The following is a 25,083-nucleotide window of genomic DNA, read 5'->3' on the forward strand; positions in this document are numbered from 1 at the left end:
ACATTGAAAACATTCAGGAAAAAGAAAAATTCAATAAAGTTCCAAAAAAGCAAAACTTGAATTTACTGTGTGCCAGCAACTATTTACACAGCATTTACATTGTATTTAAATTATTTACACAGCATTTACATATTAGTATTAGGTACTGTAAGTAATCTAGAGATAATTTAAAGTACATGGGAGACTGTGCATAAGTTATATGCAAATGCTACGTACACTACTATACAAAAGGGACTTGAGCATCCTTGCATTTTGGTATTGGGGGTCTTGGAACCCATCCTCCATGGATACAGAGGGAAAACTGTACAACTTTTGTTATCTCCACTGATCAGCTCCAAGTGTTTTTTTTTTCCCCTTCCAGTTTTATTGAGAGATAATTAACATACAGCACTGCTTAAAGTGTACAGCATAATAATTTGACTTATACACATCATGTACCACAATAAGTTTAGTGAACACCTATCATCTCATATAGACACAAAATAAAAAGAAAAAACTTTTCTCCTAGAGATGAGAACTCAGGATTTATTTTCAACAACTTTCATGTATTACATATAGCAGTGTTAATTAATCATGTTGAACATTATATCCCCAGTATTTATTTATCTTATAACTGGAAGTTTGTACCTTTTGACCACCTCCATTCAGTTCTCCCTTCCCCCGCCTCTGGTAACCACAAATCTGATCTCTTATTCCATGAGTTTATTTTTTTTTTAATTATTATTATTATTATTGGCTGTACCGCACAGCTTGTGGGATCTTAGTTCCCCGACTAGGGATTGAACCCTGGTTCTTGGCAGTGAAAGCACCAAGTCCTAACCACTGGATCACCAGGGTATTCCCAAGTTTATTTTTTGGTGTAGAATTGACCTACAACACCATGTTAGTTCCCGGCGTACAACATGACAATTCAATATTTCCATACATTACAAAATGATCACCATGGTAAGTCTAGTCACCATCTGTCGTCATACAAAGATATTACATTATTATTGACTATATTCTCCATGTTGTACATTTCACCCTGTGACTCATTTATTTTGTTACTGGAAGTTTATACCTCTCAATCTTCCTCAACTATTTCTTTCCTCTCCCCACTCCTCTCCTCTCTGGCAACCACCTGTTTGTTCTCTGTATCTATGAGTCTGTTTCTGTTTTGTTATGTTTGTTCATTTGTTTTTTCTAGATTCCACAGTAAGTGAAATCATATGTATTTGTCTTTCTCTATATGACTTATTTCACTTAGCATAATACCCCCTAGGTCCATCCATGTTGTTGCACATGACAAGATTTCGTTCTGCTTTCGTGACTGGGTAATATTTCATTACCCAGTCATGAAAATACAAACACACACACACACACCCCACATCCTCTTTATCCATTCATCTATGGATGGGCACTTAGGCTGCTTCCGTATTTTGGCTATTGTAAATAATGCTGCAATGAACACGGGTGCATATATCTTTTTGAACTAGTTTTGTTTTCTTTGGATAAATACCGAGGAGTGGAATTACTGGATCATCTGGTAGTTTTATTTTTAAATTTTCTTTTTTTTAATTTTTGGATGTGTTGGGTCTTAGTTGCGGCACACGGGATCTTCGTTGAGGCATGCGGGATCTTTTGTTGTGGTGCGCAGGCTCTTCATTGCAGCGTGCAGGTTTTCTCTCTCCAGTTATGGCACGTGGGCTCCAGGGTGTGTGGGCTCTGTAGTTTGCAAGCATGCAGGCTCTCTAGTTGAGGTGCGCGAGCTCAGTAGTCGTGGCACATGGGCTTAGTTGTCTTGCGGCATGTGGGATTAGTTCCCTGACCAGGGATCGAACCCACGTCCCCTGCACTGTAAGGTGGATTCTTTACCACTGGACCACCAGGAAAGTCCCTATTTTTAATTTTTTGAGGAACCTCCATACTGGTTTCCATAGTGGCTGCACCAATTTACATTCCTACCAACAGTGCACAAGGGTTCCCTTTTGTCCATCCAGGTATTTCTTAATGATCTCCCAGATGCTACTTGAGCAAACAAATGAAATCCTGCCTGTAGGAGCAAAGATTAAACTTCTTTCCTGTTCAATGATTTTTGGAAGTGCCCTGTTTAATCCTAGTTCTGGATTTGTCTAGCTCCAGCTGGGTATAGGGACACTGTTAGCTCATGAGGGAAACTCTCAGAGTCCCTGCCCATCTGCAGATTTTTGGAGGCATGTGTTCTAATTGCTCTGACTTATGTCAGAAGTCCAAAGCTAGGTTCCTATTCTCATGTACATTAATCTCAAGATACAGGATCTTCCCATTTAGGAAAAGAATAATGAATGAAATGATTCTTGGCCACCTTTCAGCCTGCTCATCATTATGCCAAACGCTTCATCCTCCAAATGTTTCCAAAAAAGCCTATTTGAACTTTTTTTTGCTTTTATAACACCCTCCTTAGCTTTGGTAATCAGGCATCCACTCTTTGCCTCATACCATATGTACTGGCTTATTATGGAAGTCTAGTCCTGGCTGAAATAAACTGCATGGTTTGTGGCCATTGAGGGTGGGTATGAACTAGTTTTCATATCAGCTACCTGATAAATCTGGTAGCCTGATAAATCATGGCATCTATCATAGTCATGCTATTAAGGTTTATCAAGGCTTCATGTCACTTCCCCTTGAGGACTCATGACAGTCAAAAGCTGATTACTTTAAAATGATTTATTTCCAAACCACCAACAGCTCTTCAAATGACAGAAAGTTATCAGAAGTCTTTCAACAGCCAGCCTGACACTCTGTCCTATAAGCTTTAACTGGCTTTCCTAAGAACATTGTCTCTTAAGCAATTCTTCACTCTATAAATTTTAAGCCACTCAACACAGGCTGTACCAAACCAGCTTTCTCCAAATCCTCAGTTGACTTCAGCTGAACGCCCTGTTATTATTACTGAGAATAGGTTCCCTTATTGTCATCCTGTCAAGGAAGTACCAGGTGCATGTGTTACACTTAGGCAATGATGCAGTCCTCGTATCACCCACACAAGCACCCTAATGCAGCCTAAGTTCCTATAAGATACCTCTATCAGTCTGCTTTATCTTCCTCATTACAGTTCTGTCTGCTTCCTCATATCTTCTTCACATCAGTTTGTATATCTCATGACTTTACAAGTGAAAAATTTAAACTTTTAACGGTATGCAAAGTTCTGTGCTTGCAGACAACAATCCTTGCTCTTTAGGAACTTATATTTAGAAGGATACAAGAGACATATGCCTTAATTACTGTGACGCCAATCAGCTGATTGTGTGATGTATCAGGAATCCAGGCAAACCACGATAGAAGTTCAGAGGAAGAGATCTCTGTCTGGGGCGGCAGAAGGCTTCATGGTGGAGACAGCATCTGAGCTAAGATGTGAAGGCTCGCTAGGGTTTTAAACCACAACTAAAATAGAAGAGTTGACATTCCAGGAAGAAGAAAATAGTCAAGTAAATGGAAGATCTGAAATTATATGTTTAGAAAACAATCAGCAGCCCATTTCTGGCTGAAAAAAAGAATACATGAAAAATAGTAAATCTAGACATTTTGGGGTCAACTTGTGGCATGCTTTGATTTTCCAAATTACAGAACTGAATTAGTATGTATTAAAAATAAAATGGCAGGATTGGAGCAATGTTTTAGAGATGAATTTGATACTGAAATGCAGAGTCAGAAGGATGGAAAAATAGTTAAAAGATTACTGAAACAGTAGTAAAGCTCTCTTAGAAACAGGATTGTAAAATAACTGAGTGCTGTAAGGAATTATAAAATAAGTTATGTGATGAATACTACGAAAAAATAGTATCAATGTATGACAACCAGTTAGATATTTTAGACCTAATGGATGACTTAGAAAGAAAAGGAATGATAACACACTCCATTTTTGTATGCTATGCAGCATCTATCATTTTTCTTTGCATATAGTAGGTGTTCTATAAATATGGATTCAGATGCTCTATTTTTAATATCTGATTTCAACATTCAGGATATTTCTGGGTAAGCTAGTCTCAATTTTGTTGTAGCTAATTTAAAATGCTGGATTTATAGCTACTAGAAATTGAAGTGCACTATAATTCTATTGCTATATTATCATTGAAATTCTTTGATAATTTATTACAAGTTTCACAGGGTATACCATCATAAATTTTAATCCTTACATTTTATCTGCAAGAGTAATACATACTTGTAACAAATTCACAGAATATAAGAGCATATGAAATAAAGGAAGCAAATTCCAACGCCCCTGGAATCCTGGCAGGTAACAACACGAGTCAAGTCTGACACAGAGAGGGTACATACCTTTTAAAGGGGGCAGCGTTTATCCAGCTCAAGCCAATTGTTGCCAGGCAGGAATACGGGTCCTGGGTTTCCAAATCTTCTTATTTTAAGACAGCTGGAAGTCCAGGTTTTCTCATGAATTCTTTTGATCTCTAAAACATTCTCTCTCTGTAAAAAATATATCTGCTAGTTGAATCAAGCTGGCAGGTCACCAGTTTGCAGTCTCTGATATGAAGTAAAAAAGTGAAAGTCTTTATGCTCTAGCCTCATTTCATAAAGATGTGCATTGCGGACAATTTGATGCACTATGATATCATGATTATGTCTATTAGTCTATAAATTGTTTTTTGAAATTAACAATAGATTGAGGACATTTTATATGCCAGCCTATGGAGATGCTCTTCTACTTCATCTCTTCCATCTTCCTTCTCTGGGCTCAGTTTTTCATTGTTGGAATTACATAATTAAATTACCTATTTGTACCACTTAAGGGAAATTTATATTATTTCCCTTTTTAAAAGTTACCATTGGTAACAGATGGACAGCCTTACAGAGGTTATCATTCTTCTCTTGTGCTAACATGGATTCTGTGATGTGGTGTTGCTGGGTGAGTGAAAAGGCACATGCATCTGAGATTTTAATAGATATTTCCAAATAGTACTCCAAAAAGATACCTGGAGTGTTAGAGAGTGCTAGATTTTATCATCTCTTGTAAATACCAGACAGAATCTTAGACATTTTTCTCAGCCTGATTAGAAATGTTGTATTTGATTATCTTTTACTGGTGAGGTCAAGTACCTTTCTCTACACTAATTGGTCATTTGTAGTCTTCAATAAATTGCTTGCTCATAGTTTTTACTCATTTGTCTACTCATGTTGTTTGCCTTGGTTACTGATTTGCAGCTTAGTATTTTCTCCCATCCTGTTTGCTCTTGGCTATAGTTCATGTAGCTTACCTTTGGACTTTCTGCCTTTCACTGTATGGAAATGTTAATTTTTTATATAATCAGATAAGATCATCACATCACCAAATATTTCCTATGTGTCTTCTGAGTTCTAGGTCATACTTGGAAATGCCATTTTCTCTTCAAGATTATAAAAGTATTCACCCACATTTTCTTGTACAGTAATATATATATATATATATATATATATATATAATATACATAATATGCTTATATACATATTAAATACTACTATATTGAATTTAGATATTTAATCCATAAGAAATTTATTTTTCTAAATGGTTGGGGTAGGGATCTACATGGTTTCCTTCAAATGGTCCAACTGTCCAAATATCATTTGTTTGGGTAACTGGACCAGCTGATTTTAAGTGTCACCTTTGTTATATATGATTTCCCACACATATGAGTTTGTTTTTGTTCTCTCTATTCTGTGCTACTAATATATTTATCTATAGTACCAGTACCAGATTTTTAAATGTCTATAGCATTATACTACATTCTTATATACAGTAGGAAGCTCCTTTTTAAAAAATTTCTTGACTATGCTGAAGCTAAACATCATTTGACAGTGACTTTTCTGATTCGATAATATATCATGTATTACTATTAATCCAAGACTTCTACAATGTTAGTTGAAAAAGTTTGAGTTTATTCCTAGATATTTTATAATCGGGGTTGTTGGTGAATGAGTTTTTGCTTTTTTTTTTTATATAACTCATTACTTGGATACAGTTGTCATATAAGAAATCTATAGTTATTTATAGTATCTTTGGGGGGACCATTTTATCTAACTTAACTATTTCTAAGCAGATGATTTTAGTCTCCTGTCCTGTAGGATGTTGAGGAGAAAATGATCAGTGAGTTGAGCTGCCACAGAAGGACGCTGAGATTTTGGCAGCCTAGTATGTGTTTCTAAAAGTCTGGAAACTCTCAGGACTAGGTAGTGTTGATAATATACACTCTAAAGGAAATTAACTACTAGTTGAAAATAAATTAAGATGTTAGCATTGCATTCCAAAATAGACAGTGGCACTCAATTTAAAGTTCTAAAGAAAACTGTTATAAATGATTATGCTCAGAGGCATTTGTCTGAAATGTTTGCACAATGATTCAGCACTTTATTAAGGTAAAATTTTAAAAATCTGATCACCAACTTGAGTCAATAAACATATGTTTTGTAAATGGACTTACACTGAAAGGTAAAAAACATCAAGTTCTTTTATAAGTGAATCTGACAAATATTTCCTGTAGCAATAGCAACCATTTAAATTTTACAGAGCTTTGTAGTTTACCTGCAATCATTTAATCCTCAGAAAAATTCTATGAGATGGAAAACAAGGCTCTAGTGTTATCCTCACTTTCTCAATGAAGAAACTGCGGTTTAATGAGGTTAAATGAGTTGTCCAAATTTATATAACTCTTAAGTGGTAAAGTCAGGGTTTAGATGCAGATCCCCTGAAGCTTATATCAATATGCATTGCAATCCACACTGCTGCTTCCAAAAGGATCCAGCATATTATAAAATGACATATGAAATATCCTGATGATCTTGTCTTTGATCCTTGATTACATGGCTGTGCAATCACACATGCAATCTGTGTGACCCCTATCTGACATTAACATTGCATGGGTACACCAAATTCTCCACCATGCAAGTCTGAATACTGTCTTTCTGCCATGGCCAAAGAAAGATTTCATTAAAGCCCTCCAATGTTTTTTTGATATTCATATTGACTTTATGCTAAGCAATTGTGTTCTATATAATAATCGATTACAACATAATTCCAAAAGAAGTTTTTTAGTATGTACAATCCTAAATTCAATGAGCTCTCTCTACTCTGCCATTGGCATGACAACTTGATGTTCACAAGGATTTGACATTTTTGAGTTTTAGAATCTAGAATATTTTAAAAAGCATTTCTGAACTTTCCATAACAATTTTTTTCTTCAAATTGTGAGGCTGTAGAACTCCTTGTATATTATTTTTCCTATGTCAAATGCCCTCTTCCCTGGTAGAGAAGGGCTGTAGAGAGGATGGAATATTAATGGATTAAATCTCAATGAATGTCCTACTGATGGCTGGGGAACATACTTTTAAAAATTTAATTATACACTGAAACTTTCAAAAAAAATTGAGATTTGTTATGATTCTTACTTCTAAAACCCTCACTTCCTCTCTTTTCCATCCCTTTCCTGCCCCACCCTTGTCATATTACTTTTTCCTCAAATTCACCAGATCATCAGGGACTAACACATTTATTCTAAGCCATCTCTATACAGCAAAGTGCTGGATAACAGGTATGAAGAAAAAGAGCCTTTCAAATATTTCTAGTTGAGAAATAATACAGATAAAAGAATATCTTAAGGATTAACTTCTTAGTTCTATTTTGTGTTGGCTCCTGTCAAGCTTCCATAATTTGAACTTTGAATAAAAATACATATGACCTAAAAATTAGTAATCAAAATGAAGTAAAAGAAGTACCTTTCTGTGAAACTCTCAGAAAGTTGTACTTAAACAAGGAGAAGTCAGTATATCATATACTGTATTCAACACTTTTTTCAGATTACATGCCAGGGTTTAACAGAGCAAACTGTCAATCCTAATTATGGCTAGATTAAAACCTCTCTCTAAACCAGTGACTGTAGTGAAGACAAGGAATATCACATAAAAATGTTTTCTCTTAAATAAAAAAGCCTATACATAGTGTTCTAACCAAAGCAATCCTTGTTTCATGCTTACAACTGAACTCCTTATAAAATGGAGATACGCTGTCATGGCATTATATATGTAGCACCTCAGGGAAAATATTGTCAAAGTAATAAACTTAGTAGAAATACATAAAACATTCACAAGTCTTTCCATATAATATTCTAGCATATGTTTATTAATTTTCTCACTTATTTCTATGAGTTGTTTACTGTTTACTTGGCTAAAGAGTAAGATATTACCATAATGAGTCAGAATAGTATATTCCCTAAACAGAAAATTCTCTAAAGGTTTAGTTTCTTAGCATAACTTTTTGCCTGCTAATAAATGTTTAACAAGAATGCTCAGGTTGCTTGAGTGCAAGAGATATTAGTTATGTACCAAAAAAATTTTAAATATTAATTTTGATGTGAAGACATACCCCCTATATTCTCCACCAATAAAATAGGCAAGTAGCCTCTGCAACAGTTAGAATTTTTCTTTATTTTAGAGAAGAGGAAGTTGCTCAAAATAATAATTCCTGAAATATATTGGCATTTGCTATGTGCAGGAACTATGCTAACGATCTAACAGGATAGAAAATGGGTATTTACACCAATTTTTCAGCTAAGAAACCTGAAGTTGTGAAAGTCACTTGTTATAAATGGTAGGGACAGGATTCAGTCCAGGTCTACTTAAATTTAAAACCTGAAGCTTCAACTAGACATACAGCTATAGAAGAGCACAGGGAATATCTGGCTTCCCCTGAACATATTTTTCAAAAGAATATGCTTTCTTCTTTTTAAGAAGAAAACTAGAACATTATGTTGATACAATGGCTATGATTACAATAGTGGCAGCAGCATGAAAATAATAATGTCAGATTCTGGCAACAACCCTGCTTTAAATCACTATACTATAGTACTTTCCACGACACTGAGTACTTCATCAGGACTTTTTTTTTTTTTTCTGTTTTATCTATTCACCCATTGCCTGATTATTTGGTATTTCCTGGTTACCTTGTCTTCTAGCTTTAGAAATGACCTAGAAGTCAGACATCATTTTTTTAAAAAACTTCTCGGAGAGGAAATATGTGGTCCTCCTAGAATTCCTGAAAGGACTGGATTATCTTTCTTCTCCCACAATAATACTGTCTTATGAAGAAAATGTCAGGAGGTCATAAAACAGTTACTTTTCCTGATAGTGGTGGTAACTACACCTAGATGTCCTACTCTCTCACGTGCCCTAGTGACATATATTTTTAGGACATCTGGTAAGATTCAGTAGGTTAGAGAAGCTTACAAACAATCTTGGGGTATTGAGTTACAGCTTCAAGGAAAAGAGCATGAATGTATCCACTGAATCATCACTACTAAAAAAAGACTTCAGAATCTCTCATAGTTAGACTTTGATTCATTAGGTTTTCAATAGCAAAGACTTTCTGCACACAAGTAGACAATAGACAGTTGGTCAGGAATTAAATATGATCCTGGACTTCACAAAGTTTGCTTATGACATTGGACAATGCTATAGTCTATTCAATGAAATGTCCTAGGCCTGAATCTGTGTTGGGACAGGTCGTTTGCAACTAAAATATTTATCCCACATCATCTGGGTCTATTATAGGTTGAACTATGTCCCCTACAAATTTATATGTTGAAGATCTAACCTCCAGTAACCTCAGAATGTGACCTTATTTAGAAAGTCATTGCACATGTAATTAATTAAGATAAAATGAGGTCATATTGCAGTAAGGCAGGCTTCTAATCCAACAAGAACTCGTGTCCTTGTAAAAAGGGGAAATTTGGACACAGAGACATGCACATAAGGGTAATATCACGTGAACATGAAGACAGTTGGAGGTGATACATCTACAAGTCAAGAAATGCCAGATTTCCTGCAAACCACCAGAAGCTAGAAGAAACACATGAAGATTATCCCTCACAGCCTTCATAAGAAACCAATCCTGCCAATATCCTTGATATCAGACTTCTGACAATAAACTTCTGTTTGAGCAGCCTAGTTTGTGGTGCTTTGTTATGACAGCCCTAGGAAACTTATACATGGTCCTTCAAGAAAGATCTTCATTGATTTAGGATGAAATATATGTCTCTATGCCTTCAGAGGGTTGATATGAAAAACGTTGTTTAAATAATCCTTTATATTTTATAAAGCTATTGTTAAGATAGCCACACACTATGATAAAGACTATTATAATAAATTCCCATGTGGATTTAGTTGCAAGAAAAGTTTTGCCTTAGTATGCTTTTATGTTTTCCTTTTTAATAGTGCCTCAATGTGCTTCCCTTCTTACTCTAGCACCCAGAAAGCTTGGAACCAAGTGTATTGCCCCAAAACTGAACACGTGTATCTGAAAACATCTACTCCTGAAATGAAAACATTTGCAAAACATCCTTTAGATGTTTTCTCTTGTTGTATCCTTACTTGCCTCATCTGAATGTAATTCGTAAGTAGTTTCAAAGCCTTTCAGAAAAGAAAAATCAATTTTTAAACAAAATGATAGCATATGCCCTCTAGAAGTTAGTCATAATTTGTGATAGTGTCAGAAAAATTAGAATTACTAGCTGGAGAACAGCATTTGGGTAGCCGAGTACTGAATAGCTATTAATTCAGAAAAAAGTGTTGGGGTGGGGGCGGGTATGGGCACGGAATCATCCCTTTGAGATCCAGGAAAACTCTTATAAAAGAGAAAGCATCAAAGACACAAAGATTTTTCCCATATGGTGTTTCGTCAGTTCATCAATAACATTACTTTCTGTGATTGGTTCATGATGTCTAGAAAAGGCTCACCTTTTTTTGTGTAAAAACTGAAACAAGCAGAGGTAGTATATTAATGTCCTAGGAAGAAACAAAAAACAGTTAAGAGGAGGACTGATGGTGGCAAAAGCCTAAGCAGGGAAGTTGAATGATAATTGTGGCAGCAGAGCTGCAAGTAAGCAGGCGTCTTGATGTCAAAATGAAGCGAGTCAATGAGTCAATACCAAATATCAATGAGGTCTGAGTCTGGTGATGCAAACTGCAGCTTGCATCCCTGCACTGAAGCCCATTAAGCCAAAGACACAAGAAGTCCAGAAATACAGAGCATCGACAGTGATCCCACAGAACGTGTGCAGAGAGCATAGCATGAAATTCAAGAATTCACCTTAACCTTAGTAATTCTCCAGATGATGCACAGCAGTATGCCAGGGCACATCAACCAACATATCCAAGCAGCTGGCAAAGTAGGTGGATGTTTACAGTCACTGCATGTAGCTCAATGTTCATAAGCTGTGTCATAGCTCTATGTCATACCCCCTCTCCCTCAGCTACTACTGCATCTGTACCTAGGGCTCCATGAGCAGCCATGAGTTCCAGGCACTCAGATAATTTATGATCTCATGTCATGTTCACAATAATAGTATGAAAAAGATTTTTTTTTAAAATCTTGTTTTAAGGTAAGGAAACAGAGGATCTGAAACGTTAAGTAATTTGTTCAAGGTAACCCAGCTGATGAATGGCAGAGTGGTATTCAAACTTAGGTCTGTTGGAATTTCAAGTGTTGCTACCCAGCCTTTCCAAAGAATCATTGCTATTGCTAATGCAATCATTGTCACTGCCCAGTTCGGAAATCTCCAGATCAATATTGTTATTTTTCTTCTTTAGGAGAGTATTTCTGGCTTTTCACAAAATGTCTTGCCCCCTTTACAGTCATCCTTGTCATTTCATTAATGTCACTTATTCTTCCCCTCCATAGTGCTGTTGATGGCAGCTTATCTCTGGATACAAGGTCTTTTAGGAGAGGGTGGATAATTGTGTCTACTTGGAATCAGCTGTAAGTATGCCTTCTGATTTCTTCTCAGCATCTCAGAACGATTGATTTTGTCCCTGGTGTGACCCAGTTGTCTTGCCCCTTTACAAAGCTGGAGATCTGGAGTCAAAGTAATTTAAGGTCTGAATTTGCTCTATGGAGAAATTTCAACAGCTCTAGGCTCACACAATGGACAATGACAAGAGGGTCTTAGCATCTGCGGGGCATATGGGTCTGGCCACCACACTATGCCTTCTTTCTTTTAGCTTACATTATAGTATTTAAGTCAAGCAACTTAAATTGACACTCATTGTAGTAGCCTGAATAATGACCAATTATGTCCATTTCCTAATCCCTGAGACTGTGAATGTTACCTTATACAGTAAAAGGGACTTTGCAGTTATGATTAAGGATTTTGACATAGATTATCCTGGCTTATCTGGGTGGGTCATAAATATTACAACTGTCTTTAAAAGAGACAGAGGGAGATCTGACTGCAAAGGATCAGGTGATGTGATGGATCTGATGATGCTATGAAGCTCTAGCAATAGAGAAGACAAGGAAAGGGATTCTTCCACCCAGAGTTTCCAAAAGGGAGTACAGCCCTGTTTACATGTTGACTTCAGCCCAGTGAAACCAAATTTCAGACTTCTGACTTCCAGAATTCTAAGTAAATGTATGTTGTTTTAAGCACCAAGTGTGTGTTAATTCATTATAGCAACCACAGGAAACCAATGAACACATATTTTTAACCTTAAACGGAATGGGCCCCAAATACTTGAAATGTTACCATCTTCTTTATCAATGTCTTTCAGAAAATAACTCCCTTAGCGATTCCACTCAGTTTTACTAATAAGGGGCTGGAAGCCCAGTAATGCAACTTCAAAAAAATATGCAACCCTTCTTTTCAATAAATGCGTTAATTAATGTGAGCCACAAACTTTGCCTTTCAATATTCTTTGTTCAGCTGGCATAATACAGCTGGGGGTCCTATGATTAAAAGAAATAGTAGGAAGAGTTCTTGAGTGTCCTTGACTATGCCCCCCTCCTCCCCCCACTTACCTTTTAGTGCTGAGGGTCAGGCTGCAGAATGCAAATTTATTTTGTAGATTAGATCTTATTTCTTGTACACCAGGTCTGTGTAGCTGCTTATTTCTAGTATCTGGGTGAAATAAGTCTAGAAAATGCCAATTAGCCCTAGGCAAAGGTGAAAGAAATGAAAAATTATCAAAGAATGTCAAATAAATATGCACACTTATTATAGTTATTTTTGTGTTTACCATGTAAAACCGTTAAAATATTACTACCCTTTCTGTGGCTCATATGAATTTATATTGATAACTTATTCTAAACAGACGACATGAAAGACCTTTGGATTCAGCTACTTTCCTTTTCAAATTTCACTCTCAAGAAAGTGAAGCCAATGATCATGAATTGGTACACTGTATATTTTAGACAGATTCTTAGGCTCATGACCCAGTTCTGCTACTGCTCAGATTTCTGACTCCTGCCTGGAGCTCATCCAAAAGCACCTAAAAGCCACTTTTTACTTAACCATGGTGATTTCAGGGTCCCATAGATCTGGTTCATCTCAGCAAGGCTAATAATTCATTGAACAACATACCCAGGAAAAGAAAACTTAAAGATGTTTTCTGGCTTTATTTAAAATGACTTAGAGCAAGATGCTATTTTGTTCTTTGTGGCAAGTGTTCCTGTTTTAAAGACATAGTACTCCAGTAAGTCTTCCAATTTTGACCAGGAGTTGCTTTGTGTAATTCAGAAATTACTGATTGAAAATCCTTTAAAGTTTTTTCCTCAATATTTCAAATAGGTGAAGATTTACTGTTATCTAAAGTTTTCTAATAGGAACATTTTGATTTAAATGGGATTTTGGGGGCTTCCCTGGTGGCGCAGTGGTTGAGAGTCCGCCTGCCGATGCAGGGGACATGGGTTCGCTCCCCAGTCCGGGAAGATCCCACATGCCGCGGAGCGGCTGGGCCTGTGAGCCATGGAAGCTGAGCCTGCGCGTCTGGAGCCTGTGCTCCGCAACAGGAGAGGCCACAACAGTGAGAGGCCCGTGCACCGAAAAAAAAAAAAAAAAAGGGTTTTTGGTCATATTTGAAACTATCAGTTAAAAATCACTGGACTTCCCTGACTGTCCAGTGGTTAAGACTCTGTGCTTCCAATGCAGGGCGGATGGGTTTGATCCCTGGTTGAGGAACTAAGATCCCGCATGTCACACAGTGTGGCCAAAAGAAAAAAAAAAATCACTTCTTTATAATTCTTAACCAATTGGGTGCTGTTTTTCTTGCACAAACTGAAAAACAATTATTGACGTTAGAGAGGAAACTGCATGCCCTGGGTTGGTGATGAGTCCTTTTCATAATTCATTGTACATACTCCAAATCTCGGTGGAAATCTAGAAATACTATGGAGCAAAAGAACAGAGGCTTGCCTAGTGGGCAGAGAAGTTGGGCAAACTTAGGTTACGGGGCAAATGCTCGGGCTAGAAGCATTTGGGAACAATTAGGGAAAGAAACTGAAAAAACAAAAGAAAGAAGGAGGATAGAAGCACAAGGTCGTAAGAGGCAAGAGGGCTCATGGGAGGTTAAACTGTAACAGAGGAAAGGGACGTTCATGAACTTAGAAAAGGGAAAAGTGGGACTAAGTGCTAATTTGTTAAATCTGGAAATGGAAATTGAGGGATGCCAGATGGCATCTGTTGTTTCAGTGAGTAAGATAGGAGACTAGAGTTCATAGAGGGGAAATGTTCAGGATAATATTTGTGAATATGATAGAAAGTCAATTAATGACTGAAAAAATTGTTGAGTGGAATGAAGGCTGGGGTGAGACTGCATATCTTACAAGGCTGTAATAGAACAATCAGCTAGGCTATGCTTTGCAAATTCAGGTATCCTTGGGTCTATCAGCTGTGTGCCTAGAATAAACAAAGCTGTAGGAATAACAGAACATCTTCCTCTAGCATCAGTTTTACTTGAAACATTTGAATGAAATTTTAAGTGCTTAACTGAATGTTTTAAAAATATTTTAATATAGACAGAATGAAAATCAGGGTAAATTTTTTAAGATAAATGAGAAACTTCAAACAAATTAAGTGCTTGTGGTAAGCTACTCTTGATTATAACCCCCAACACTCTCAGGACTGCTACATGTAACTGTTCATTTTCTTCTACCCTTGGAGGAATGCCTACAGAAAAGTTTCAGATGCTAGGGAGCTGTAGACAACGTAAGCAGGAGCAGAGAAAGCAAGAGGGTTGATTTCTCCCTGGGATTGGCAAGGGCTGGAGGCCAATGAGGTGAGGAATTATAAGGTACTTGTGAAAGGCATTAAAGGTGGCCTTTTACTCCATAGGATAAAGTGATTCTCCCAATCTGTCTGACATAGATATTATATTTATCTGTTTTACAGATTTGGAAACTAAACCTCAGAGTGGTAAACCATTTGCCTAAGACACATAGTTGATAAGTAACAAGGGAACTAAGTGTGGTCAGAAAGGCTCTGATGGCTTAGGAGACCAAGAGGCAACAGAGGGACTACAGGTCTTGATGACAATAAAGGCAGGGTCAGCAGGGGCGGGGCCTAGGCAAGATAGAAAGACATCAAAGGGAGGCACTGTATTTATTGGTTGTTTGAAACCAAAACGTCATGGTTTAGATTTAACAAAACTCCGTAAGCACCATTCAAAAAAATCAAATCAGCCTTGTATCTCCCACCAGCTATTTAGGGTGGCTGTTCCTTTGCCTCATTTTTCTTTCCTGGAGGACAGAAACTTCAATAAGACTGAAATTTCCTTCTGTTATGCAACAATCACAAATTAAGAAAATGGAGTAAACTACATTGGATTAGTAAGCAGTGAAGTCTCTCTGCACACCATTATTTGGGGAAAAGCACAATCTCTAGCAAATTGTATCTTCTTGCTTCTTAATAACATACATATAGTATGCCAAAGATTTGGGACCTATGAGAGCTTCTGTTCCTCCCAGTTACACATCATTGTGTTGCCTGTGGTCAGGTTCCCTCATTACTTTAAAAGACTTTTTCCACATTAAGAGCAACCTTTTCAATCTCTTGGGGATTTCAAATTATTATTTTTGTTACTGTTCATTTAATATGTATTTATTGAGCACAAGCTGCATTTTAAACATTGTGCTATTTGGGGGGCAGGGGGCAGCGGAGGGAGGCACCAAGAGACTTGTTTACAACCCAGGACTCATCTTTAACTGCTACGTAGTTTACCTACAAATCAGACTTAAACCTGTTTTCTAATAGATGGAAATCCTAAATTATCAATAGTAAGGTCAAATAAAGGAGCTTGCAGTAGGCCTGGTTGGTCCATTTTGGAGCCTGGTGTTTCCAGAGAAGCAGGATTCCAGAGAGTGAAGAGTCAGGCAGAGGACTTGGGGGACTAGGTATGAAGTAAAATCACTGTGTGCAGCAGAGCTGGAAGGTCACAATAAAATTCCCACAAATTAGGGAGGTTAAAGATGCACTTGGTGTGCTTTAAAATGCATTCATGAGCTGTGCGCCATACAGGTGAGAATCAACCAGGGCAGCTCCATCCTTACCCATGATTCCCTTCCTCAGTTCAACCCATCAGCAGTAGCAGTTACAGATTAAAAATAGCAACAGTAGCTCTATGTTGGCTAATCCTACTCCAGAGAGGCCACTATGTCTATATACATTAAATGACTTTTACCAAAAAATGTCCATTTGAAATGATGGACAGGAAATGAAATTTCCTGGCAAAGGAAGTGGTGAATGCTGATTAGAAGACACTGTCTTTCATGAACTCAGTAGAGTAGACTTCTCTATTAAAAATAAGAAGCAATCTTATTGCTTTGTCTGGGAACCAATATTTCCAGATTCTTTTGATATATTTGTCTAAACAGTGGAGGCTGAGTGGAGAAATGTTACTGATTTTCAGATTAGACAAGTTAATTGTTATTACAGAATCGACTAACTTAACAAGTGTGTATCTGAGTTGACCAGAAGTACCTCACCTCATGCAAATCAGTTTCCCAATTAAAAGAATTTCTGAGATCACATCATTTTGTTTAAGGTAAATGGACTAGCTTTTGATGTAAAATACCAAAATCATAATTAAGACTAAGAAATGTGAATGATCCATAATGTATTTTGAAAGCCAAGTAGGTAAAAATCCAAAAATTTAATCATTCAAGAGCAGTAATGCAGAAATGTCATGAAGAACATAAATATCGAATTCACAAAATACCATCTGACAGACATTTCAGGTGAATGGTAGCAGTGTGAGTCCAATAACAAGAACAAGAAACAATTATAAAATCTAGGGGGCCCTCTAGTCCTTTCCATTAGACATTTACATGACAAGTCTGAAGATGTCTTAATAGGAAGTTTGGAGATTTTATCAGAATGACATTTTCCTTCACAGACTCTAAGGAATGAGACATGTATGCCATTGGTGCAGATATTGAGATTAAATATCCTCCATAGGGTTGTGCAACATTCATTAAACATTCTGGTGTGCAAACTATGTTCTAAGTGTTGGGATAACTCTGAAAAATCTACTTATTTTTTAATCTTTAAGTGGAAAAAAGAGGTGTGGGGAGAGAGGCAGTGTGAAAACGGCACTAAGAGGGATACGCTGGGAAAATACTGGAAAATCAAAAGGGTTTCTAAAAACTTGGGCAAATTTAATAACTATGCTTAGGAGAGGCAATTTAGAAATCATGACTATAGGAGCCCCTGTATTGTGTGAGGTGCCATTGCATGAGCAAGGATGGTGTGAAAAGGGACATCCCAGGCTGCCACCATGGCTGACCTGGGTGGATAATGGAGGATCAGTAAATATTTCTTACAAATCTTCCTATTAGATTGCCAGTTGTGGTAACATATTTGTAATTTTTGAAAAGCAATTAGGTCAGGAAAAGATTTTCTAGAGTTTCTGAAGGTTTTGGGGTTGAGGATGAGTGCTACCGTGACCAGGATGGGGGCTCTGAAGCCCAGACCTCTCCCCTCCCAGCCTTGTGTCAGCACTGGTGGTTTTGGTGAAGATTAAAGGAGAAGCACATACAGAGCATCTGCATTCTACCTGGTACAAATAAGAGCTATCCTGATCACCAACATCTTTTTCATCATCACTCATAAAGTGCTAGGATATATATGAGACGAATGGTGAAAACTTAATATTTAAACAAAGAATTTAAAATGAAGAGGAGAGTTACAAAAACAACAAGACCAGAATGAGCAGCCAACTCTCAAGAGCCAGGTTCCAATGAAGAGTACACATGCCAAGGGAAAGGGTTCCCAGCCTTTCCTGTCAGCAGGCAAGTTCGGGGGAGAGTAGACTAGAGCACATTTCTCAAAGGGTGCCCACCACATTCACCTGAGATGTTCTGTTGGAAAGGTGGATGTCTTCAAATCACTTCCCAGGCACCCCAACTCAGGAGTGCAACAAAGCACAAATGGGAAAGGAGCCACTGTCAGCAGGGGCGACTCATGGTGATGTCAGGACTCACTTGTTGCTCTCAAACTACTCAGCTTCACAGACCTCTGAGTTTTCCTTAACTTCTCTGTTGCTCTGGTAGTATGAGAACACATTTCCCAAGGGAAAGGCCTTGTGGAGGGATTGCTGCTTCTCCATGGCATGGAGATCTCCTGTCCATCTTTGCCCTGTGCGAGAAGGCTGTGGCAGAGGCCCCTGGCCTGGGGGTTCAGTGCCTGGGAATCCCACTCAAGCCCATGCCACGGGGGTCTGGCAGGCAGTCCCTACCTCATTGACGTGCAGGGCCACAAGCTCAGTGGAACCATTGTTGCAGTTGGCACCATCTTCATGAAGCTCACTTTGCTGGGGTCCTACTCCTTTGAGAGGCAAAGTGCTGCTGCTGAACCCTTCTCAAGCCCAGCTCCATGGTCCCCAATGGGGAGGCTGCTGGGGCTGCAGCTCTCGGGATATGTTCTGGAACATGTTCTGGGCTCTAGGTGTTGGTTTGGTCATTCCCCAGTCTGTCACTGGGCCAAGGGAAAGCACCATGCTGGACACCTCACCATGCCTCTGGTCCAGCTTATATCAAAGCTGGGGTTACAAATAACACCCAATGCCCAGAGCTCTGCTGATGACATGAACTCAAACAGGAAGAACAATACCTGGCATGAGGTTCGCTCTCAATCCACATGAGCCCTGTCACAGGCCACCTGGCCTGCTGCCTCTTCCCCCCAACCCATCACTATTCTTCCTTATGTCCTTAAGTAATGACAGACAATGAGACTTGAGGATTGTTCTTAACTCAGCTAAGGGGCTTGGCATGTTCTGTTTTCTCCACCTGGAACAGTCACACAATTGGCTTCAGGCCTTTGCTCAAAGGTCGCCTTCTCAGGAAGTTGCCCCTGGATGCTCCATCTAAAGTTCCCTCACAACATTCCTATCCTCGTCCTGATTTTCTCTCTTTAGCACTGACTGCTGACAATGAGTTCTATCTTCCCCACTAACACCATAAAAGCCATGGGTTTGTCTGTTTTGTTCACTGCTATTTCCCAAGCACCTAAGATACGGAGGCACTGAATGGAGTTCAATTAATGCTCCCTCAATCCTGTGAGATGCATCCATCCCACCCTCTGCTGCCATGGGTGTTTGGGGGATGGGGGCGGGAGGGGAGGCACAGCCCTGATCCTGAGAAACAAGGTCCTGCCCCTCTAAGAGTTCATGGGCCACCAAATCAAGCAGAAAATAATGAAAATAGACAAATTTACAAACTCTGGTAACCTATGAAAGAAAAGTGCAAAGCACTACATGGGGCCAGCCCCACGGCAGGCGGTTTGCAGAATAATCACAATGGTACTCTGAGGTATGTGTTACAGTTATCACTAAGGACCCTGGCTAAGATCCCTGATGCAAACCCAGATCTTCCTGTCCTAACCTCACAGCTGATTAGCTCTTCTTTGTTCTTCATCCTTGGAGAGAAGGTTAACAGTCATACTTTTTAGTTGCAGGCCAACAGGCAGCGCCCCCCCCAACAACTCCCCTCCATTCTTTTGTCCCTTGCTGGGGTCTTTCATTGTACTGACTTGAAGCCACCAAGCCCAGAAGTTTGAGCCCCTCCCCAGGGATAAGGCTTGTTGGGATAAGGGAGATTTCACTCCCTCGGAAGAGAGAGAGAATTCAGTCCACTTTTGAGGGGGTGAGGGATTCCTGTCTTTCTGCAGCCCTTGGTGCTGTTTCCTTTCCTCTTCTTTCAGCAAACACATGCCTGGGATCTGAGGGGAGGCTGACTAAAGGCTGAACTCAGTGCTCATGGCTCCAAACCTGCTGGTGTCATCTGAGGCAGACCCAGAGGGCCTGATATCAACTGCTGACCCAAGGCAGATCTCACTCATCCATATTTCAGGGCTAAGGGTCACATGCACTATCTTGCTGTTGTATCCTGACGGCAGTCTTAACAAAATCACTCTCGTCTTGCAGAAAGGCATGAAGACTCCAAGCAGTTAAGTCACTTGCTCACAAATAGCTCCTGCTCCTCCTAAACGCTGCCTTAACTGCATTTCAAACTACCTTTGGTCCACACAGGGTGGGGGAATGAAAGGGTGAGCCTCTGAGCATTGTACAGTAGGACTAATGCTCAATTCTCAAACCAAGTTTCATAGATAGGGAAACCTACCCTGCAGGTCTAGCCTCACAATTTGAAAAGCAAGATAGGAGATAAGACTACAAAGAAGACAGGGCCGCTTCCAGAAAAAACCAAGTACCCGCTAACATGGGACCTAGTATTAACAAATCCTATCAAACATTAACATATACCGGGCCCAGCGCTAAACTATCGAATCTAAATGACCACACCAGGAAGGAATTCCAGAGAAGGGAAGTAACCGGCGCCAGAGTGGCACATCAAGTCAGCAGTGGGGTCGGGATTTAGCCAGCGCAAAACGGTGGAGAGCACCGCTGGAGACCTAGGCCCAGAAAATGCGAGGCCCAGGCAGGGTTGGGGACGGACACAGCGCAGTGGCAAAGCCCGACCTTGCTAGGGATTGAGCTCGTGCGCAAGAACTTACCGGGGTGCAGCTGAGCGCGCACTGCGCGTGCTCGTACCAATGAGCCGAGAGAACGGTGAGAGCGCGAGGCACATGGTGGCAAGCACAAGCCACATGGCCTCGCGGACCTACGTCCAGCTGCCAGCCCCAGCAACCAGCTGCCGCGGCGCCCAGCCAGGCCAGGTAGAGCAGCCCCTCGAATGGCAGCACCGTGAGGCGCCGCAGCAGCGCCAGCCACCGGTTCGGCCACAGGGCGGCGACCAACTCACTCACTGTGAGTGCAGGTCCAGCACCAAGGAGCGTGCACGCGGCAAAGAGGGTACGCGGCTGCAATCTGGGCTTGGGCTGCTCGACGACGGGGTGGGCCATGCCTAGCAAGGCCGAGCCCCTCAGGACAGGCTGCTGCCCCCTGACCCAGCCACCATCGCCCCCGTCTTTCCCAGAGCCGCGCTGGTTTCCGCATAGGCACCGCCTCACTTCTGACGTTTTACTTCCGCTGAGCCTTGGGCGCCAGCAGAGCATCGCGGAATCAGAACAGCTGGGGACACGTAATGGGCTGGATCCGGAAGTGGCTACTCAGGGAGACGCCATGACAGGTTGCTGCCGGAAAAAAGAGGCTGGGCGCCGCCATGACAGAAAGGGCTTGAAAGGGCTAAAGGCGGCCTGTCTACCCTGCCACGCCGGACTGAGACCGGAAAAAACAAGGCAAGCCAGGGCACCGTGACAACCTGAACCGGAAAAGGCGAGTCCTCCTCCGAGACTACACGGCATCGGCCTATCTGGTTCACGAAGGACGGAACTTGTACACTTCGGAGGCAGGGCCTGTCAGGGAAAAGCTGGTGTTCAGGGGGCGGGGCTTGCTATGAGGTGGGGCTTGTGTCTCCTGCTGAAAGCCTCCGCCTTCAGGGTCCTGGGGAGGGCTCAGGGCTGGCAGGCTTAAAAAGCTAACACAGGACACAGCCACACATGACAAGAGCCATCATGCAATAGATAATAATTACTCACAAAATTACTACTTTAACATAAAATATGAAAAATCGGTGTTTATTTGAAATGATGTATTTTTTCTGTATTATTTACTTTCCAGTTACATAAATGCTGTTGTTTGAACAAAACCAAAATAGTATTGTATTACTAATAGAAAAAGGTATATCAATATGTTTATAGTGTTTCTGCCCTCTGATACAGAATTTATGAGCTATATTTTCAACTGTTCATTGGATATTGAATTTTGTGTTACATTGCATGTTCTTAAGATTCTTAAAATACATATGTGTAAGACTTTGCAAAAGGAGAATGTAAATGCAATAGGACTTGGATAATATTCTATATTTAATAAAATAACGATGATGTTTCTTTCTTTCACGTTACACAGTAGGATATTTTTACTCTTTCACTCTTCTTTTCCAATTATGCTTATATGAACAGACTGCGACCTTTAGAACATCCTTTTCTTTTATGTAGTTATAAAACTAAGGCAAAGGTGACATCATTTTGACTTGCTCTTATCAAGTTAACAATTCTTGATTCTTGGTGTCATTCCAGTGTAATGACATCAAGCTAAATATCCTCTCAACTAAAGTCTTTCTTTACTTACTAACAACAACAAGCTTTTTGACTTGTAGGACTTTGTTTCTAGTTCTCCAAAGCAGGTTTGTTTTGTAGACCAGCTTATTTATCAATCAAGCCTTTGCATCTATAAATTCATCATATGCTGCTACCGGTGTCCAAAATGTTTGTAGATTTTTGACCACTCAGAAGCACGCGGGATATCAACATACATTAAACCTCCCTTTCTCCGGGAGAATGGTTTTAAAGCATAGAGGTAATTTGAAGTTGTGAAATCAGAGTTGGATTCCAAATAGTTACATTTTTAGGAAAGAAACTGAGAATTTTTTGTTTAGTTTGACTGCCCTTTCCTGGTGACTTTTGAATTCTAAAGCAGGCTTATTTCAAAAAATGAGTAATTTTTTGCCATATGAATTTTTGTCACAACCAACACATAGTGTTCAACAACTTAGGGGCAATTGGTTCATCCTTGTCTTGTGCTTTTGGTGTCATATGCAAGAAATTGCTACCAAGACCAATATCAAGGAGCTTACTCTCTCTGTTTTCTTCTAGGGTTTTTACAGTTTCAGGTCTTATGTTCAAGTCCTTAATCCATTTCAAGTTAATTTTTGTGAGTGGTATAAGATAGAAGTTCAATTTCATTCTTTTGCTTTTGGTATTCAGTTTTCCCAACACCATTTGTTGAAGAGACTACCTTTCCCCATTGGGTATTCTTAGCTCCCATGTCAAATATTTGTTGACCACATATGCATGGGTTTTTTTCTGGGTGCTGGTGGCCTTATGGAATGAGTTAGGAAGAATTCCCTCTGCTTCTGTCTTCTGAAAGAGATGTAGACGTAATAATTGGTATACTTTCTTCCTTATAGGTTTGGTAGATTTTACCAGTGAACTTCTCTGGGTCTGGTGCTTTCTGTTTTGGAAGGTTGTTCATTATTGATTCAATTTCTGTAATAGATAAATACCCATTCAGATTGTCTGTTTCTTCTTGTGTGAGTCTTGGCAGATTATGTCTTTCAAGGAATTGGTTCATTTCATTCAGCTTATCAAATTTGGGGGCATAGAGTTGTTCATAGCATTCCTCTATTATCCTTGTAATGTCTATGAGATCTGTAGTGATGTTCCCTCTCTCACTTCTGATGTTAGTAATTTGTGTCCTCTTTCTTTTTTATCAGTTAGCTGGCTAGAAGCTTATCAATTTGATTGATCTTTTTCAAAGAGCCAGCTTTTGATTTTGTTAATCTTCTTTATTGATTTCCTGTTTTCAACTTCATTGATTTCTGCTCTAATTGTTATTTCTGCTTACTTTGGATTTATTTTGCTGTTCTTTTTCTAGTTTCCTAAGGTGGAAACTTAGGTTACTGATTTTAGATCTTTCTTCTTTTCTAATATATACAGTTATATATAAAAATTTTCTCTAAGCACTACTTTTGCTGCATTGTAACAATTTTGATACCTTGTTTTTTTCATTTTCTTCTAGTTCAAAATATTGGGTTGGCCAGAAAGTTCATTTGATTAATGAATATGTTCAATAAAATTATTGGTGAAAATGAAAAATGTGTCTTTTACACACACTTACTAGAGAATGGACTTGAGGATATGGGGAGCGGGAAGGGTAAACTATGACAAAGCGAGAGAGAGGCATGGACATATATACACTACCAAACGTAAGGTAGATAGCTAGTGGGAAGCAGCCGCATAGCACAGGGAGATCAGCTCGGTGCTTTGTGACCGTCTGGAGGGGTGGGATAGGGAGGGCGGGAGGGAGGGAGATGCAAGCGGGAAGAGATATGGGAACATATGTATATATATAACTGATTCATTTTGTTGTGAAGCAGAAACTAACACACCATTGTAAAGCAATTATACTCCAATAAAGATGTTAAAAATAATGTGTCTTTTACTTTTACTTAAAACATAATGAACTTTTTGGCTAACTCAATGTTTTAAAATTTCTCTTGAGATTTCTTCTCTGACCCATATGTCCTTTAGAAGTATGTTGTTTAATCTCTGTGTTTTTGGATTTTTTTCAGTTATCTCTCTGTTATTGATTTCTAATTTAATTCCATTTTGGTCTGAGAGAAGACAATATGTGATTTCTATTTTTATAAATTTTTAAGGTGTGTTTTTTGGCCCCAAATGTAGTCTATTTTGTTGAAATGGTCCCTGTGAGCTTTAGAAGAATTGTAATCAGCTGTTGTTGGATGAAGTAATCTATACATATCTATTATAACCAGTTGACTGGTTATGTATCTCTTCCAACTGGCTGTTCCTGAGTTATATCTTTTTTTAAAAAACTGGTAACCTAGTAAGTAAACTGTTTTTTCTGAATTCTGTGAGCTGCTCTAGAAAATTAATTGAACCTGAGGAGGAAGTTGGAGAAACCTCTGATTTATAGCCTGTAGGTCAGAAGTACAGGTAACAACCTGGAATTGTAATTGACCTCTGAAGTGAGTGGGAGAAATCATGTGAGACTGAGCTCTTAACCTGTGAGATTTGATGTTATCTCCAGGTAGATAGCATCAGAATTGAGTTAATTGCTTGGTTTTATTGGAAAAACAAAACAAAAAAACACATACCAGAGTGTCTGACATTCGTTGGGGGGAAATTCTCAGTCATTAACCTTTCAAATGTTTCTTCTGGTCCTTTTTCTCTTCTGATATTCTTATTATATGTAAACTTCACTTTTTGCATTTGTCCCACTGTATTTGGGTAGCTGTGTTTTTTTGTTTGTTTTTCTTCTCTTTATTTTTTTATT

At 39.1% G+C, this 25,083-nt stretch overlaps 1 protein-coding gene across 8 annotated transcripts; it reads right to left on the reverse strand.

The window, feature by feature from the left end:
* Window positions 1–1,857: 1,857 nt before the first annotated feature.
* On the reverse strand, window positions 1,858–23,602 carry LOC112410011 (manganese-transporting ATPase 13A1-like). Of its 8 annotated transcripts, none has more exons than XR_003005303.1 (4): window positions 20,781–23,602; window positions 12,797–12,931; window positions 4,297–10,785; window positions 1,858–3,402 (listed from the first exon to the last, which is right to left on the reverse strand). XR_003005303.1 is itself a non-coding variant. In XM_024760413.1 (3 exons), the coding sequence occupies exons 1-2, from the start codon at window positions 21,279–21,281 to the stop codon at window positions 12,926–12,928; spliced, it is 507 nt and encodes a 168-aa protein (XP_024616181.1). In that variant the 5' UTR covers window positions 21,282–23,602; the 3' UTR covers window positions 1,863–4,443; window positions 12,797–12,925. The 8 variants fall into 8 exon arrangements, 2 of the variants coding, with proteins under 2 accessions (XP_024616181.1, XP_024616182.1); XR_003005301.1 differs by having other exon boundaries at window positions 1,858–3,459; XR_003005300.1 differs by having other exon boundaries at window positions 1,858–3,502.
* Window positions 23,603–25,083: the final 1,481 nt, after the last annotated feature.

Source organism: Neophocaena asiaeorientalis, unplaced genomic scaffold (genome assembly GCF_003031525.2).
Source record: "Neophocaena asiaeorientalis asiaeorientalis breed wild unplaced genomic scaffold, Neophocaena_asiaeorientalis_V1.1 scaffold320, whole genome shotgun sequence".
In the NCBI taxonomy this organism is placed as follows: domain Eukaryota; kingdom Metazoa; phylum Chordata; class Mammalia; order Artiodactyla; family Phocoenidae; genus Neophocaena; species Neophocaena asiaeorientalis.